We start from the raw sequence: 18,288 nt of genomic DNA on the forward strand, positions 1-18,288 counted from the left end.
TGTTATAAAATAAGGTGGTTGGAGTGGAGTGATGCTGGCAAGGACTTTGTTAGGTATGGCTGTAGTTAAAGCTGTTCCTTTTCTAGAAGTCTGCTAAGTCAGATATGTAGTAATTCTACCGTCTGTTTATTTTCTTCAGAATTAGTTCCCACCTCCTGACCTTTACCTGTTTTATAGAATTTAGTTTTGTTCACCTTTGATACCTTTTCCTTTTAGACCTTTTTCAACTTCTTTAAAATTTTTAGGATAAAAGACCTGATAATTTGTCCTTTGCTTGTGGGAAGTAAAAGTAAACAAGTGAAGAGTATGTAACATCATCAAAATATTTGTAAACCCATTCTGGTTTAGTTGTTGTTTTTTGTTTGTTTGTTTGTTTTAACGTGAGCTCTGTGCCCAATGCGGGGCTTGAACTCACAACCCCAAGATCAAGAGTCATATGCACTACTGACTGAGCCAGCCAGGTGCCCCGGGTTTACTTTTTTTAATACATTTAAAAAAAAAAAAAAAACAACAAAAACTGGGGTGCCTGGGTGGCCCAGTCAGTTAAGCAGCCAACTTCAACTCAAGTCATGATCTCACAGTTCGTGGGTTCAAGTCTCATCTGTGCTGACAACTCAAACCCTGGAGCCTGCTTCAGATTCTGTGTCTCCCTCGTTCTCTGCCCCTCCCCCACTTGCACTCTGTCTCAAAAATAAATAAACATTTAAAAAAAAAAAAAGAGGCTGAACAGTCCATTGTAATTGTCATCTATCATGACCTCTTAGATGGAACTATCCATGACACCATTAACTCTAGATACGGTTTTTTGTGTGTTTTTTTTTTATAGCTGACTTCGGTTTCTGTGCCCAGATCACCCCTGAGCAGAGCAAGCGAAGTACCATGGTTGGAACGCCATACTGGATGGCACCAGAGGTGGTTACACGGAAAGCTTATGGCCCTAAAGTGGACATATGGTCTCTGGGTATCATGGCTATTGAGATGGTAGAAGGAGAGCCTCCATACCTCAATGAAAATCCCTTGAGGGTAAGACCAATTAAACACCAGCCTTATTTTTAGGAAAATACATTTCTTTAGAACATTTATTTAGAATCTGATTGTGCCAGGCACTCGCCAAAAATTTAAGATACAAAGTTGATATAACCTAGTCTCTGCCCTCTGTATCTAAAAATTATTTGCTTCTGGGTTATTGAGTTGAATGTGTGAGGTAAAGAGTTTGTAGAGTTTTAGTAAGCTGTATGGTTTTAAAGTTTGCACATAAGAATTTGCTCACTTTTGTACAAGTGTCCCTAGATGTACCCTTCAGATTGTCAACTTTGAACCTTGGCTTCTGTACCAAGTGCACAGGAGAGGAAAGCAAGATTGCATCTGTGAGAAAACTGTGTAGATGGTGATGTTAAAGGTCACATTCAAACAAAAGAGTTAGGGTCCTGAGTTAGAGATGGGGTCAGTAGACTTTAAACAATTAGATATTCCAGTAGCTGAGGTGAAGAGTTTAGGAGTTTGTTTTTTCCTTCTTCCCCCCCACCCCCTCTCTCTCTCAGGTGAAGGGTTTAGGAGTTTGTTTTTTCTTTCTTTCTTTCTTTCTTTCTTTCTTTCTTTCTTTCTTTCTTTCTTTCTTTCTTCTACTTATAAATTACCATATATGGCTCAATATCATTAGTTATTAAAGAAATGCAAATCAAAACCCAAACAAGATACCACTTCACACCTTCAAGAATGACTATAATCAGGGCTCCTGGGTAGCTCAGTCAGTCAGGCACCCAACTTCGGCTCAGGTCATGAACTCATGGTTTGTGGGTTCAGGCCCCACACTGGGCTCTGTGCTCACAGCTCAGAGTCTGGATCCTGCTTCAGATTCTGCGTCTCTCTCCCTCTGTGTCCCTCCCCTGCTCATGCTCTGTCTCTCTCTCTCTCAAAAATAAATAAATTAAAGAATGACTATAATCAAAAAGGTGGACAATAAGTGTTCGTGAGAATGTGAAGAAATTGGAACCCTGATACATTGCTAGTGGAACTGTAAAATGGTGCAGCACTTGGAAAACAATTTAACAGCTCCTCTAAAAGTTAATGTTGAGTTACCATATAACCTAGTAATTCCACTGCTAGTTACATACCCAAGACAATTAAAAGGCACCTGGGTGGCTCAGTCAGTTAAGCATCTGACTCTTGATTTTAGCTCAGGCCATGATTTCACAGTTAGTGAAATTGAGCCCCAAGTTGGATTTAGGACTCCAGACTGACAGAGTGGATGGAGCCTGCTTGGAATTCTCTCTCTTCCTCTTTGCCCCTCCCCAACTTGCCCACACGCATTCCCTCTCCTTCTCTCTCAAAATAAAAATACTTTTTAAAAAAAAAAGTTTTTATCCACATAAAATCTTGTACACAAATGTTCATAGCAGCATTATTCATAATAGTCAAAAGGTAGGAAAAACCCATATGCCTATCACCTGATGAATGAATGAACAAAAGTGGTATCCCACTACAATGGAATATTATTTAGTCATAATAAAAGTAGTGAAGTACAGGTATACGCAACTTTAAACATGAAAGCATTTTGCTAAATGAAAGTCATACACAAAAGGTCATATATTGTAGGATTCCATTTGCCATCGATTTTTTTATTCAGGTTTTGCAAAGCCGCAAACACTGAATTAACAAATTCTGAACTGTTGTTTTTAGGGGAGATACAGGGTTGGGTTCTTGTAAGCCTTTGGTCACATTTCTGTCAACAGATCAATACATAACCTTGCTTTTTGTGTGTTTCTGTTTAAAGCCATTTAAAAAAAAAATTTTTTTTTTGAGAGGGAGTGAGCGAGAACCACGAGCGCATGCACACAGAGATGGGGCAGAGGGAGGAGAGAGAGAATCTTAAGCAGGCTCCATAGCCAGCACAGAGCCCGACTCAGGGCTTGATCCCATCTATGACCCTGGAATCGTGACATAACCAAAAATCCAGAATCCTTACTGACTGAGCCACCCAGGTGCCCCATGAATTGTACACTTTAAAAGAGTGATTTTTGAGGCACCTGGGTGGTTCAGTCGGTTAAGGATCTGACTTTGGCTCAGGTCAATCTCATAGTCCCTGGGTTCGAGCCCTATGTAGAACTCTGTGCTGACCCCTCAGAGCCTGGAGTCTGCTTTGGATTCAGTGTCTCCCTCTCTGTCTACCCCCCCACCCCCACCCCACTGCTTGCACTCTGTCTGTCTGTCTGTCTCTCTCAAAACTAAACATTAAAAAGAAAATAAGGATGATTTTTATAGTATGTGGATTGTATCTCAATGAAGCAATTTTTAAAGTTTTTAAGTTACCATATGAGTATAGGCTTATTGCCAGAAATTGTTCTTTTCTAATTTTTTTCCAAATAAGTTGGACTTGTTATAAAATGGACTCCAGAGGCCAAGGTAATGGGTATTTGTAGGAGGGGCCCTGTCTGGGTGGCTTTGGATTTTGACGCTCTTTTTTCCTGAATGCTTTTGCAAAGATTCCAGTTCAAGTAAGCAATTACAGTACTTTAATAGAAGTGATTAATTTTAGAACACTTTGGAACAATTTTTAAAATCCTCTAATTTCATTCATTTGTTTAACAAATATTGATTCAAGTACCTGTTCTGCGGTAGGCACTATACAAGGTGCTGTCCACCGACAAAAATTCCTGCCTTCATAGAAGGTAGAGAGAAACAATAAAATAAGTAAGAATAGTATGTAATATATTAAATGGTAGAGTCTAAGTGCCCTGACTGGTAGGAGGGATTCAGGAGTGTTTGATTTCACAAGAGTGCTTGAGAGGGCTTCACTGACGTGACATTTGAACACAGGAGATAAGAAACATAGGAGGTACCTAAGGGAAGAACATTCTAGTCAGAAAGAACAGTACATGCAAAGGCTGTGAAGCCGAAGCATTCGTGGTATATTCAAAGACCATTTAAGATTCCTCCATAGCTAGTGTGCAGGGAGCACACAGTAGGAGAAAAAAGATAGGTGAAGAAATGGGACCAGACTGTATAGTGCTTTATTAGGGTTTTATAAGAATTTTGGTGGCACTTGGGTGGATCAGTCAATTGAGTATCCAACTCCTGATTTTGGCTCAAGTCATAACCTCATGGTTCATAAGTCTGAGCCTCGTGTTGGACTCTGCACTGACAACCTGCTTGGAATTCTCTCTCCCTCTCTCTCTGCCCCTCCCTGACTTGTGCATGTGTGCATGCACTCCCTCAAATAAACATTAAAAAAAAAAGAATCCTGGCTTCTTCATAAGTGAGACAGGCAAACCATTGTAGAGTTTTGAGCAGAGATGTGAAATGGTCTTATTGACATCTTAACAAGATCACTCTGGCTACTTTATTGAGAAAAGATTTTCAAGTGAGGTAAAGATAGACACAAGAAGACCAGTTAGAAGGCTATTGCAATAATCCAGGCAAGACATGAGGGTATACTAGACCAGAATGGTATCAGTAGAGGTGGAAAAAAGTAATTGGATTCTGGATGTATTTGGAAAGGAGAGCCTATGGCGGGGGTGGGGGATGGGGGGTGGGTGGGGTGGGGTGGTGGGGGAGGTGATATGACCCAAGAATTTGGCCTAAACAACTGGAATGGTGAAATTCAAGTTCACCTTAACTGAAATGGGGAAGACTACAGGTAGAGTGGCATGTGGGGTGGCAGGTGGGAGATCAGGAGGTAACATTTTAGCATATTTTAGATATGTTCTATTAAGACATCCAAGTGGATATGTTGAATAGGCTGTTGGGTATGCCAGTCTAGGATTAGGCCAGAGGTGTAAAATTGAGACTTAGCTATAGAAATTATTTAAAGCTATGCAGCTAGATAAGATCACCAGGTCAAGTGGGCATAGACAGACAATAGAAAATTTTCAGCTTGCATCCTGAGGCATTTATTCCATAGTTAACAGTTGATGTGGCAGACCAGCAAGGAATGGCTGGAGAGGTACATAAAACCAAAATAAACACATGCCCTTGAATCCAAAAAGTGGGGGAGGCATCAGCTTATCAGAAACTACAGTTACGTCAAGTAAGATGAAGACTGAGACTTGATCGTTCAAGTTGGCAATGTGAATGTAATTGATGGAAACTTGGCAAGCAGGAACTTCTCCTGTCAACATGGAATAACAGGTACCAGATTAACCACCCTTGCCAAAAGGAACAACAACAAAAAAATGAGAATATATGAAACAATGGTTTGCAAGACCCTGGACATCAAACAATGAAGAACAGTGATCTCCAAAAGTGGGAAAGGCTTGAGGTGAGCCCTGTGGCTGCCTCCAGCTTAATGTCTTAAGAGAATTTCTAGGCCTTGTACAGGGAGGAAGGGCCCAGGTGGAGCACAGTGGTCTCACTGAGAGTCTGGGGAGAATAAGGCAGCTGGAGTTTACAAGACAGAGAATGGGAGAAGAGAAAGCTTCATAGAAGATTCTGGAGATCCGTGAAGTCCCCTTTGAGCATTAGGTAGAGATTGGTGCATCTGTGTAAAGAGTCTATCCAAGGTCAGGGGACCCATCTGGTAAGATTGGAGTAAACAGTTGCTTGGTGCTCACACAGAGGCTGGGAATAGTTCCTGCTTTTGTCAGCCACAGTGGAAAACCTTGTAATTCACAGGATATGGAATGGAAGACTCAAAAGAGTCCTGCATCAGTGATGGGAAATAATTACCCCTAGACTAAATGCTGCTATGGTCCCACCTAACAAATCTTAAAAACAAGACCCAAAGAGATCTTGTTCCCAAGTAACTGCATTGCAGAGCAAAACTCGAATATTTATAGGAATACAGAAATATCCAGCACCCAACAAATGCTTAAATATCCAGTCAGAGTTCATCAGAGAGGCAGAAGAGCAGGAAGGTACAACCCATAATGAGAAAAATCAATCCATTGCAACAGACCAGAACTGACACAGATAAAAGAGTACATAAAAGCATTAAAGCAGTTTTTAAGAGCAGAGGCATTTTAAAAGAATATTTTTTCAAAACCCAAATTGAAGTTATAGATAGAAACTACAGTGTAGTTCGAAGGTTTATAGTTTGAGATTGAATTAATAGCAAGTGATACATTGCAGAAAAAAATGATTAATGATAATCATAGACCAAGTAATAAAAAGCTATCCAAAATAGAAATAAATTTTTTTAAGAAATGAAATAGCAATAGTGACCTGTGAGATAACTTTAAGTGTTCTAATATATGTGAAATAAGTTTTGGGGAAAAATCAGACAATCAGGAATTCTGCAGCCAATGAATATCTTTTTAAAATGAAGGCAAAATAAGGATTTTTCTCAAACATAGACACTGAAAGAATTTATCACCAGCAGATCTACACTACAAGAAATAGTAGAAGAAATCTTTCAAGCAGAAAGAAAATGGTAATATGACTCCACACAAAGAAATGAGGAGTATTAGAAATAGTAACTGTGAGTAAATAAATCCAATTTTTTTTTCTTATGTAAATATCTTTAAAAGATAAAACTGTTGGGGCACCTGGGTGGCTAGTTGGTTAAGCATCTGACTTCAGCTCAGGTCATGATCTTGAGGTTCGTTTGTGAGTTCGAGCCCTGCATCAGGCTCTGTGCTGACAGCTCAAAGCCTGGAGCTTCAGATTCTGTCTCCATCTTTCTCTGCTCCTCCCTCAGTCACACACTGTCTCTCAAATATAAAACATTTAAGTAAGTAAATAAATGTTAAAACTGTTTACATCAAAATAATAATGGGAAGGGGAAGAAAAAAAACATGTACAGGTAAAATGACAACAAAAGCATAAGGCTGAGGAGGAGAACCATAAGACTGTCGTAGTCTGGTGTAATATTGTGATGATTGTGAAATTGAAAGATGTATGCCCCTTACCTCTTAAGCAAACCCTAAAATACTGAAAGAATTACACCTAATAAAATTCAACTAAGGAGATAAAACAGAATTATAAATAATTCTGAGTTAAAGAGAAGACTCCACATGGATCGGTTTGTCAAAGGGGTAAGGTGCCAATGAAAAGAGCTCCAGTGGCCAAAGATGCAACAATTTGAACAAAATAAAGTTGTAGGGGATAATAATCCAAAGTATAAGATAATATGTATGTGTCCTTGCTGGTATAAGTAAGTAATTGAATAAATAAATCGGCAGGAGAGACAACTCTTATGCAGAAAATTTTCAAATAATTTGTGTGGATGTTCCGCCCTAAGGGCGATGGAGCATAACTCCGTAGTCCTTAAGTATAGACTGCACATAGTGATACGAGCACAGTAAGAAAAGAGAGGAAAACTAACTTTGCAGTAGAAAAACCTGACAGGCACCGCCTTAGCCAGCTGAAAAGGTCAACATCAACAGGCATAAATTATGTTGATAGTATATACTTTTGATATGATGCAGTGAAAGTGGCACTCTGTGATGTTGCTTCCCAAAGCACATATTCTCATTCTAATCATGAAGAAAACATCAAATTCCAGTAGAAGGCATTCTGTAAAATAAAACCTGACCAATACTCCAAACTGTCAAGGTCATCAAAAGCAAAGGAAAGTCTGAGAAATTTTCACTGCCAAGAGGAGCCCACAGAGACATGACAACACGATGTAATGTATAATGAGTGTCCTGAGACAGAAACTAGGATGGGAGGAGGGGTGAAATAGGGAAATCTATAGTACAAATGCTGGAGGCACTAAGGGCCTCTATGAGGTTAATGATGCCAGTCCACAGGGATCTATTTCTTCTGCTGTCCTTAGCTGTGGAGGTACAAGCAAAGAGCAGGCAAAGTTTGATATGTAGCAAAGTGATTGCTATGAAGTGCAAGAGGGTCGAAGTGATTATATGGAAGGAATGATGAACAACTGGAAGATCAATGGGATTTATTTAAGTTTAGTGGAGTCAAAGGATCGCGGTATTGAGGTGTTCACAATGCAGAAGGTAGGAGGTGGACAGCAATAGTGATTTCAGAGTTGCAGTCATGGGTACTGATGAGGCACAGGCTGTGACCATGAGCTTGTGTGACCAAGGGAGGCCAAAGCACAAAAGCATGGGAGAAGAGGAGGTCAAGGAACTGTTACTGGCATCTCTGTAGCTACTGAAATCGCTCTGAATTATGAGCAGTGTTAGAGATGATAACAGTGTTTGGTAGATATTTGAAACAAAGTAAAGTAGATGTGAGTTTGAAAGCCTGGGACTTCCAGAAGAGGGAGGTAGATATCTCCGGCAATGAGGAACCACCAGGACACTCCTTCTCTAGGTACAGTGGTACAAAGGGCTAAAAGGGACTGGCCTACTCCTAGAGAGCACTGTGGATGAGGCAGTTCATCAGGGGAGAACAGTTCATAAACGGAGGGGCAGTGGTGGATGAAGAAGTGAAGGTGGAAAGGGGAGCATGCAGAGCCAAATGGGCATGAGAGTATAGAAGCTGCGGGAACAAGCAGTCCCGGTCTCCTTGTAATCACTAGCATAAATGCAGATACAGAGGGTAATAAGATTTATTTCAAGGTAGAAAAATGGCTGTTAAGCGTTTGGAGAGAAGGCATACTTGACAGGAGTGCTTGTTTTTATGGGCTTCCCTCTTAACCCCTTCTGATGGAGTATGGGGCTTAGCAGTCTGAGGATCTTCACTTGAATTGCTCTCTCAAGTAATTTCTTAGCATGGCATTTGTAAATGAAAATTTTATCACATAAAGAGAAGTGAGCTCAGGTGGCAAAGAAATGGGCACACTCATGTCCTGATTTTTTGAGTGTCAGTATCCTTTTTTATGGCATTTTGGTGATACAGCAGAAACGTGAAATAATTCAGGAAAAAATTTAGGTGACCTTGGGTTTGGAAGTGTTTTTAGATAAAACATTAAAAAGCATGATCCATAAAAGAATAAATTGGACTTTATTAAAGTTAGAATCATCCTTTCTGACAAAAACACTATTAAGAGAATGAAAAGATAAGTCACTCGCTGGGAGAAATAATTTCCAGAACACCCATTAGATGATCAAATGTTGTCCAAAATATATAAAGAACTCTTCAAACTTCAACAATGAGAAAATAAACAACCTAATGCAAAAATGGACAAAGCATCTCCACAGACAGCTAAAGAAGATACACAGTTGGCAAATAAGCATTTAATAAGATATTCAACGGGGCGCCTGGGTGGCTCAGTCGGTTGAGCGCCCGACTTCGGCTCAGGTCATGATCTCACAGCTCGTGAGTTCGAGCCCCGCATCGGGCTCTGTGCTGACAGCTCAGAGCCTGCAGCCTGCTCAGTTTCTGTGTCTCCCTCTCTCTGCCCCTAACCCACTTGCATTCTGTCTCTGTCTCTCTCAAAAATAAACATTAAAAAAAAAAAAAATTTAAAAAAAAAAAATAAATAAGATGTTCAACATCGTGTTTATTAGGGAACTGCAAAATTAAAACAACACAAAGATATATACCTATTAGAATGGCCTTAAAATTTTTTTTTTTTAATGATGATACCAAATGCTGATGGGAATGTGGAGCAGTAACTTTCTTTTGTTGCTGGTGGGAATTGAAAATGATACAACCACTTTAGAAGACATGATTTCATCTATAGAGTTAAAAAGATCAGTGGTTTCCAGGTGTTTGCAGAGATGAGATGGGGAAGGAGAATGGGTGGAGCACAAGAGATTTTTAGGACAGTGAAATTTTTCTGTAGGATACTATAATGTCAGAAACATGACCATGTGCATTTGTCAAAATCCATACAACTATACACGGCAAAGAGTGGACCCCAGTGTAAGTCATAGACTTTCATTTAGTGAAAATATATCAGTAGTGGTTCTTCACTTGTAACAAGTGTATTAATGTAATTAATTAATTACTTTGTTGAGTGATTGATGTAATTAATTGATTGTATTAATGTAAGGAACCATCCCCATTATCAACATCCCTCACCAGAGGGTACATTCCACAATCCATGAACCTGCATTAGCACCTTGTTATCACCCAGAGTCCATAACATTAGGGTGCACACTTGGTGTGCAATTTTATGGGCTTGGACAAATGTATAATGAAATAGTAACATATGTCCATCACCATACATAGTATTTTCACTGCCCTAAAAATCGTCTATGTTCTGCCTGTTTCAATAGCTTTATAGATACAGCTGGTTTAAAAAAAAAGTTTTCAGACTTCAACCTATATTACAAAGCTGTAATCATCAAGACAGTATGGTACTGGAACAAAAACAGACACTCAGATCAATGGAATAGAATAGAGAACCCAGAAATGGACCCACAAACGTGTGGCCAACTAATCTTTGACAAAGGAAAGAATATCCAATGGAATAAAGACAGTCTCTTCAGCAAGTGGTGCTGGGAAAACTGGACAGCGACATGCTGAAGAATGAACCTGGACCACTTTCTTACACCAGACACAAAAATAAACTCAAAATGGATGAAAGACTTAAATGTAAGACAGGAAGCCATCAAAATCCTCGAGGAGAAAGCAGACAAAAGCCTCTTTGACCTTGGCCTCAGCAACTTCTTACTCAACATGTCTCCGGAGGCAAGGGGAACAAAAGCAAAAATGAACTATTGCAACCTCATCAGAATAAGCTTCTGCACAGTGAAGGAAACAATCAGCAAAACTGAAAGACAACCTACCAAATGGGAGAAGATATTTGCAAATGACATATCAGATAAAGGGTTAGTATCCAAAATCTATCAAACTCAACACCCAAACAACGAATAATCCAGTGAAGAAATGGGCAAAAGACATGAACAGACACTTCTCCAAAGAAGACATCCAGATGGCCAACTGACACATGAAAAGATGCTGAACATCACTCATCATCAGGAAAATACAAATCAAAACCACAATGAGATTATCACCTCACCCCTGTCAGAATGGCTAACATTAACAACTCAGGCAAAAACAGATGTTGGCAAGGATGTAGAGAAAGAGGATCTCTTTTGCACTGTTCGTGGGAATGCAATTGGTGCAGCCACTCTGGAACAGTATGGAGGTTCCTCAGAAAATTCAAAATAGAACTACCCTATGACCCAGCAATTACACTACTAGGTATTTATCCAAGGGATACAGGTAGACTGTTTCAAAGGGGCACATGCACCCCCATGTTTATAGCAGCACTATCAACAATAGCCAAAGTATGGAAAGAGCCCAAATGTCCATCGATGGATGAATGGATAAAGAAGATGTGGGGTGTGTGTGTGTGTGTGTGTGTGTGTGTGTGTGTGTGTACACAATGGAGTATTACTCAGCAATCAAAAAGAATAAAATCTTGCCATTTGCAACTGTGTGGATGGAACTAGAGGGTATTATGCTAAGAGAAATTAGAGAAAGACAATATCATATGACTTCATTCATTTGAGGACTTTAAGATACAAAACAGGTGAACATAAGGGAAGTAAAAATAATATAAAAACAGGGAGGGGGACAAAATATAAGAGACTCTTAAATATGGAGAACAAACAGGATTACTGGAGGGGTTTGAGAGAGGGGATGGGCTAAACGGGTAAGGGGTATTAAGGAATCTACTCCTGAAATCATTGTTGCACTATATGCTAACTAACTTGGATGTAAATTTTAAAAAATAAGTAAAAATAATAAATAAGTAAATAAATAAATAATAAACTGAAACAAAGTTTCAAGGAATCCTGTTTTAAAATCTGATGTGACTTGAGAAAAAAAAGCTTGAGAAAGGTAAATGGATGCTATATGTTGATATTGGAATTGTGCTCATTTTTCTTTCTACCCTTATGTATTATAGTTCTTTTATCAATATGTATTACATTTAGTATAACCCCTCTCCAAAAAGATGAAGCTAATTTTTGAAAAAGAAATTAGGAGGGACACTGGAGTGGCTCAGTCACTTAAGCATCCAACTTCGGCTCAGGTCATGATCTCACAGTTCGTGAGTTCAAGCCCCACATCGGGCTTTGTGCCGACAGCCCAGAGTCTGGAGCCTGCTTTGGATTCTGTGTCTCATTCTCTCTCTTCCCCTCCCCCACTTGTGCTCTGTCTCTCAAAAATAAATAAACTTTTTTAAAAAATGTGAAAAAGAAATGAGAATACAACATCTAAAAATAAAGGGAAGGGGCGCCTGCGTGGCTCAGTTGGTTTAGCGTCTCATATGAGATCGAGCACCTTGTCAGACTCTGCACAGGGTGTGGAGCCTGCATGGGATTATCTCTCTTTCTCTCTCTGCTGCTCCCCGTGGGTGCTCTGTCAAAATAAATAAATAGACATTTAAAAGTAATAAAAGCTAAGGGAGAATATATGAAACAAATAGGCAGAAATAATACTAAACCTTAATTTAGTGTTTCTGGTGATTGTCTTCCCCCCACCCCCGCCCCAAGAGACCACACAGGGGAGGGTCAGAGAAGAGAGAGAGAGAAAACAGAATTCCTAGCAGGGTCCCAGCTGTCAACACAGAGCCAGCCCTACATGGGGCTCGAATTCACGAACCCTGAAATTATGACCTGAGCCAAAATCAAGAGTCAGACGCTCAACTGCCTGAGCCACCCAGGCATCCCAATAAATAAATCTTTAAAAAAAAAAATTAAGCAAAAGATCCATAAACTTTTATAAAGTGGTGTCTCACTTTGTTGCGCTACCTTAAGTATGTCAAAAATGTTCTTCTGTTTTTAGGCCTTGTACCTGATAGCAACTAATGGAACCCCAGAACTTCAGAATCCAGAGAAACTTTCCCCAATATTTCGGGATTTCTTAAACCGTTGTTTGGAAATGGATGTGGAGAAAAGGGGTTCGGCCAAAGAATTGTTACAGGTGAATTTGGAAATAATACTATTTTTGGATAAGGTTGACTTTTTTGAGTAAGCAACAGAAAGTTTACATAGGGTTAATAATTACCATTTTGCTCTTCATTTATCACCAGCAACATTGTAGCTGCTGCAGTTTAGGATTGTATCTGCTAGGAATAAAATAGCTATAACACTAAAATAAGGTATATGAGTTTTTGCATGCTGTCAGTTGTCAGACAAGTCCATTGCTGGTGTGGGTATCTGGGTCATTTAGGTGAGCTTTTATAATATTAAATAGACTAAAAAGACTGATTTCAACTATAAAAGTGATATATTGATTATGTTGACTTTATACACATAGTGAAATATGTGTTTGTTAAATAAATTCTAATCCGTAAAATAGTCTTTGGGGTTTAATTGAAAGGAAATTTTTAGCTTCTAAACTAGTGACATTCATGCATCTTTCCCCCTCTTTCTGGCAGCATCCCTTCCTGAAACTGGCCAAACCATTGTCCAGCTTGACGCCACTGATCATGGCAGCTAAAGAAGCAATGAAGAGTAACCGTTAGCATCATTGCCGTGGCCTCGTATTCTTTCTTCCATTTTCTAAAAGAAATCTTTTAATATATGAAAATTATTACTCCTTGGGGCTTAAAGAAATGGTCTGTATAACATGGAGGAAAAAGCAAACTACTGCTTCCTGAAGACAACCAAGAGAAAATTACAAAACGGAATGAAAACTTTCCATTGAATCCCTTCTTTATAGGGTCCAAAAGGAATTATGGACTGAATCACTAGCCATCTTTCAGCAGACAGCCCATCAGGGCCATTTATCATGCTTGAGATTTGCATTTAATTTTGCTGATTTCACTGTAATGGATCCCATTCATTGTCCCTTTTGGGGGGGGGGAGGGTATTTTCAATACTTGAATGGCAGATTCGAGTTTTTCAAGAGTATTTGTTTCATCTGCTAGTCTTTTCTCTCCATAGCCTTTTTTTCCCTTGACATGCTCTTTTTGAGTTGCTTTAAGAAATTTTTGTCAAGCCTAAATTTGAGGCAAATGTAATAAAATTATGTAGTTCCTTATATTGGCAAAGGAGCTCAAAATCGTTTAGCTTTGTATAGAAGTTAGGGCCAGCTATTATTACACGTAGTATTTCAGTTCATAATTTGAACTGAAGGAAGGGAAGAAAAATATGTGATTTTTACCTTTTTTAATAATGTGAAAGTCAATTTTAGAAATTTCATGGTAGTGAGTTGTTTGGCATTTGTTACATGTATAATAGAGAGACTAATAATCTATATTTATAACTAAATCATTGAGACAGAAAAAGAATCCCATTGACTATACAACCTTACAATTTAATTTCCTTTCTAAGTGTATCCTCTTCAGATTGGGCTTTAGGAACCAAAGTTATTTGCTCTTTCTTGTTCCAACTTGGGCTTTGTGACTGGTTGGTATTGCTACTTTGCCCTTCCCCCTTTTTTCACTTCATTTTGGAAATAAGTTTCTGTATATGTTGTAATTTTAGTTAGTTTGTTTTTTAATTAACCCTCGCACCCTACTCCACCCCTCTCCCTTTGGTAAATAATATAATAACCATTGAATTTTCAGAATTTAAAAGTTAATTTTTTTCCCATTTAAAGAAGAAAAATACTCGGAGCTAGCAGAAACAAAGCGAGAGACTAGAACTCTAAAATAATTAGGTAAGATTATATTCATGTAAGAGAAATGACGGTTACATAGAGATGCGGCTTCTGACCAGTAAACTGTGGAGATTTGTTATAAACATTGTTCCCAACCCAGTACCAACATTTTACTAGCAATGAGAACTTAACATGACAAAGTTCTTGATAAATTCATTGATTATTTGAGATGTTGAGTTACTCTAGATTTTTTTCAAAAAAAATAATGTGTAAAAAAAAAACTAGAGAAAGGAAGAAAAATGAAATATCCTTGTTGATAGCAATACTTTTTTTATTTTAAAAATTTTAAGAAGGTCTGTGACCTGTAGCATTAATTATGAGAGTGCCCTCTCTTCTCCCCTCCCATTCTCTCCTTATTTTTTATTTTCTTATGGAAGCAGTGTCGTCCCTCAAGCCACATTAAAGAAAACAATCTGGTTTGGTTCAGGCATTTTGTTCCCACCACCACTCGTAATTAACTTCACACCTACTTGCCGTCAGTAGTACAAATCATGAATAAAAATAATTTTGAGTACATTAAGGGAACTAATAGAATTTTATGTCCTATCATTTTCATCACATCTATGTTAAGATATGAGGATAGAATGCCTGTTTTTTATTGATAATGCAAGGTTTTCACAAAATGTGTAAAATAATTAGTGGAACTTTTACGTAGAGCACTTAATGATTTCTGTTTTCAGTTTGATTTTTTTTTAATTACAAAGTTTTTTTTAATGTTTATTTTTGAGAGAGAGAGAGACAGAGTGAGCAGGGGAGGGGCAGACAGAGAGAGGGAGACACAGAATCTGAAGCAGGCTCCAGGGTCTGAGCTGTCAGCACCGGGCCTGACAGGTGGGGCTTGAACTCAAAAATGTGAGATCATGACCTGAGCCGAAGTCGGGCACTTAGACCGACTGAGCCACCCGGGCACCCCCCAGTTTGATTCCTGATTTCATTTTTCTTTGGATTATATTGACCACCTACAGCTATGACTAAATTACCTTACAGAAACAAGCTGGTTTATTTCTGATGAAAATCTACAGTGCCTCTTGAGTTTCAGATTTGAACATTCTGTGTAAATAGTTGTTTGGATGGATTACGATAAAGAAGATGCTACCAATGAAATAGAAAACCAACTAGATGTTAAGACTGTGATCCTCATGACCACTCTAGAAGGCCCTTCCATACATATGTCATAAAGACCATATTCCTTCAATTTAGTGCCAATGCCCCATTTTTATGCCTGTGACTCAACAAAGGTCTTTTCAATTTATAGAAGCAGTCTGGGATTTATATTTACAACTTCTTTGAGGGTTACCTGCATGTCCATTGCTGGCAACGGACTTTGTCATTAAAACCTGACTCCTAGGTTAAGGGAGCTACACTGTGGTTTATTCTTTACTTACTTGGATAAACTAACTTGTAATAGAAATATACTTTGGTTAATTCTGAAATGTGTCATTTTTAAACAACGTAATCCTAAAAGCAATATGGAATTGTGATTTATTAGTTAATTTTAAATTAAAATGTTCAGATCTTGTTGAAAGAAAAATTATATCTGAATCAGTTCATGTTTTTTTAATAACTACCTTTTGTAGTCACCCTTTTTGTCCTCACTTTAGAATGAAGATTCCCATTTAAATCTAAAAGTTACCGTAGTTGTCCTCTTATGTTATTAAAACAATGTTACTATAGTACTTATTTATTATATTTCAGATTTTCTGGTGGTCTTAAAGTTTCCTTCTCCTCTTGTTCCTTTTGCTGCTTTTAAGGGACAGTTAAAACCGGGAAACCATGAAAATATTGAATTTTTTAAACAGAGTGGTTGTGATAGCGTAAGAAACCAAAGCTAACACAACTGTCTTTGTGTGTTGAGTGCCTGGCACATAGAATAAATTCTCTTCCCTTCCACACATAAACATTAAGCTGCTTAATAATATGTATCTAGTTACCACCAGTCCTAAATGAAACTGTGCCTTTCATAAGCAATTTAAAACTACCTATATGAGTATTTCTTTATAGGGCTCACATAAATACATGTCTGTTTCTATATACTGTATTCTAGCCAGAACAATTTTAGATCTGATTGGGCTGTAGGTATAGTTAGAAAAAAATGAGAATTTGCATCAGTTTTCTTAATTTAAAAACTTTAAATATAATGAGATCCATATCCAGTGAAATGTCAAAAAATCATTATAGAATTATAGCTAAAATCCAGATTCATATTCCTTTTGGGTTTTTTATAGTAGAATTTCATAGTTAAGTAAAGTGAAGATTGTCTTCGGTGTTTCCATTGCTTCCACAATAGATAAGCTAAACAATTAAAATTCGTTTTCCCGCAGTGTATGTATATGTGTGTGTGTGTAAGAAAGGAAAACACACACACACACACACATACTTTTTTTTTTTTTTTAATCACTCAACACATTTACTGACCACTTTGGCAAAGACACTGTGGTATATATATTGTGGGAATTACAAAGGAGAATCAAGCACTGGACTGGCCTGGAGAGAGTTGAAGTCCTTTTACTCACCATTCTGGAATGTTGCTAAATGAAAGGGAGAAAGAAATGTATAACTCTGTCAAATTTTCGTTCTGTATTAAGAAAAGCAAAGGATTATATTTGGAATTGGATGTCTTTGATAGGAATGTGTTGCCTTTCCCCCCACCCCTTATTTTGATAGATAGAAATGGAATTAAGTGAAAGTAGCTTGTCTTTTCTGTTTTGTCTTCAAATTTTATATTGACTTTTATTTTTAATTTAATCCCGTTCAATTATTTAATTGTTACATTGACATTAACTGCTGTATTTGATGACTTTGTTCAATAATTTTGTTCTTTCAGGGCTAGAAATAAACATTTTTTTTATGTTCATTTTCCCCTTTCCTAAACTTCAGTTCTTTCTTTAGATCAGAATAGTTTAAAAGAACAATAGATTTTCAAAAAGCATTCTAATATTTTTAAGGATAAGTGTTTTTTAAACATGGCACCATTCAGAATGTATTACAGAGCTCCCAATTAGAAAAGTTTCCGGAAATGTATGGATAGTAAGCATGAACCTTCTCTCTTTTAAGTCAGGTTTAGGATACGTTTCTTTTTGTTTATATTGAGAGAGAGCAGAAGAAGGACAGAGAGGGAGAGAACAAGCAGGCTCTGCTCTGTGAGCACAGAGCCCAACATGGGGCTCGAACTCATAAACCATGAGATCATGACCTGAGCTAAAACCAAGAGTTGGATGCTCAACTGACTGAGCCACCCAGGAGCCACTAGAATACATTTCTTGTAAGTGTTCAGGCTCTCAAACCCAGGGAAACATTTCTTACCCATCTTATTCTATAACTTGGCCTGAAATTCTAATGCTTACCTCACTGAAGTAATAATATTACCAGCATTTCTGTGTTAAATACACCAAGAGATCTTTTTTTATATATGTTTATTTATTTTGAGAGAGCACATGTGCTCACGTGGGCAGGGAGGAAGGAGCAGAGAGAGGGAGGGAGAAAGAGAATCCCAAGGAGGCTCTGTGCTGTCAGTGCAGAACCCAACTGGGGGCATGATCTCACAAAGTGCAAGATCATGACCTGCGCCAAAATTAAGAGTCAGACGCTTAACCAACTGAGCCACTCAGGTGCCCCATTTTTTAGCATAGGGTGGGATATAGGTAATGACTGCTTAAAATATATTTGTTATTTTACAAAATAACCAGCTGAGCATCTGGGTGGCTCAGCTGGTTAAACATCTGGCCCTTGATCTCAGCTCAGGTCTTGATCTCAGGGTCATGAGTTCAAGCCCCACATTGGGCTCTGCACTGGGTGTAAAGCCTACTTAAAAAAAAAAAAAATTATATATATATGTATATGTATATATATATATATATACACATACATATATATACACAT

The 18,288-nt window shown here is 38.1% G+C and overlaps 1 protein-coding gene across 1 annotated transcript in view; it reads left to right on the plus strand.

Annotated features, from left to right (window-relative positions):
• Nucleotides 1-17,263, plus strand: part of PAK2 (p21 (RAC1) activated kinase 2) — a 94,187-nt gene extending 76,924 nt beyond the window's left edge. Inside the window, exons 13-15 of the mRNA XM_019448730.2 lie at nucleotides 827-1,023; nucleotides 12,589-12,726; nucleotides 13,184-17,263. Of these exons, the coding sequence (XP_019304275.1) occupies nucleotides 827-1,023; nucleotides 12,589-12,726; nucleotides 13,184-13,270 (422 nt within the window). The 3' untranslated portion in view covers nucleotides 13,271-17,263. The remainder of the gene's footprint in view (nucleotides 1-826; nucleotides 1,024-12,588; nucleotides 12,727-13,183) is intronic.
• The last annotated feature ends 1,025 nt before the right edge of the window (nucleotides 17,264-18,288 follow it).

The sequence above is a fragment of the Panthera pardus genome, unplaced genomic scaffold (assembly GCF_024362965.1).
Source record: "Panthera pardus isolate Hobbes unplaced genomic scaffold, ASM2436296v1 HiC_scaffold_16, whole genome shotgun sequence".
Taxonomy (NCBI): domain Eukaryota; kingdom Metazoa; phylum Chordata; class Mammalia; order Carnivora; family Felidae; genus Panthera; species Panthera pardus.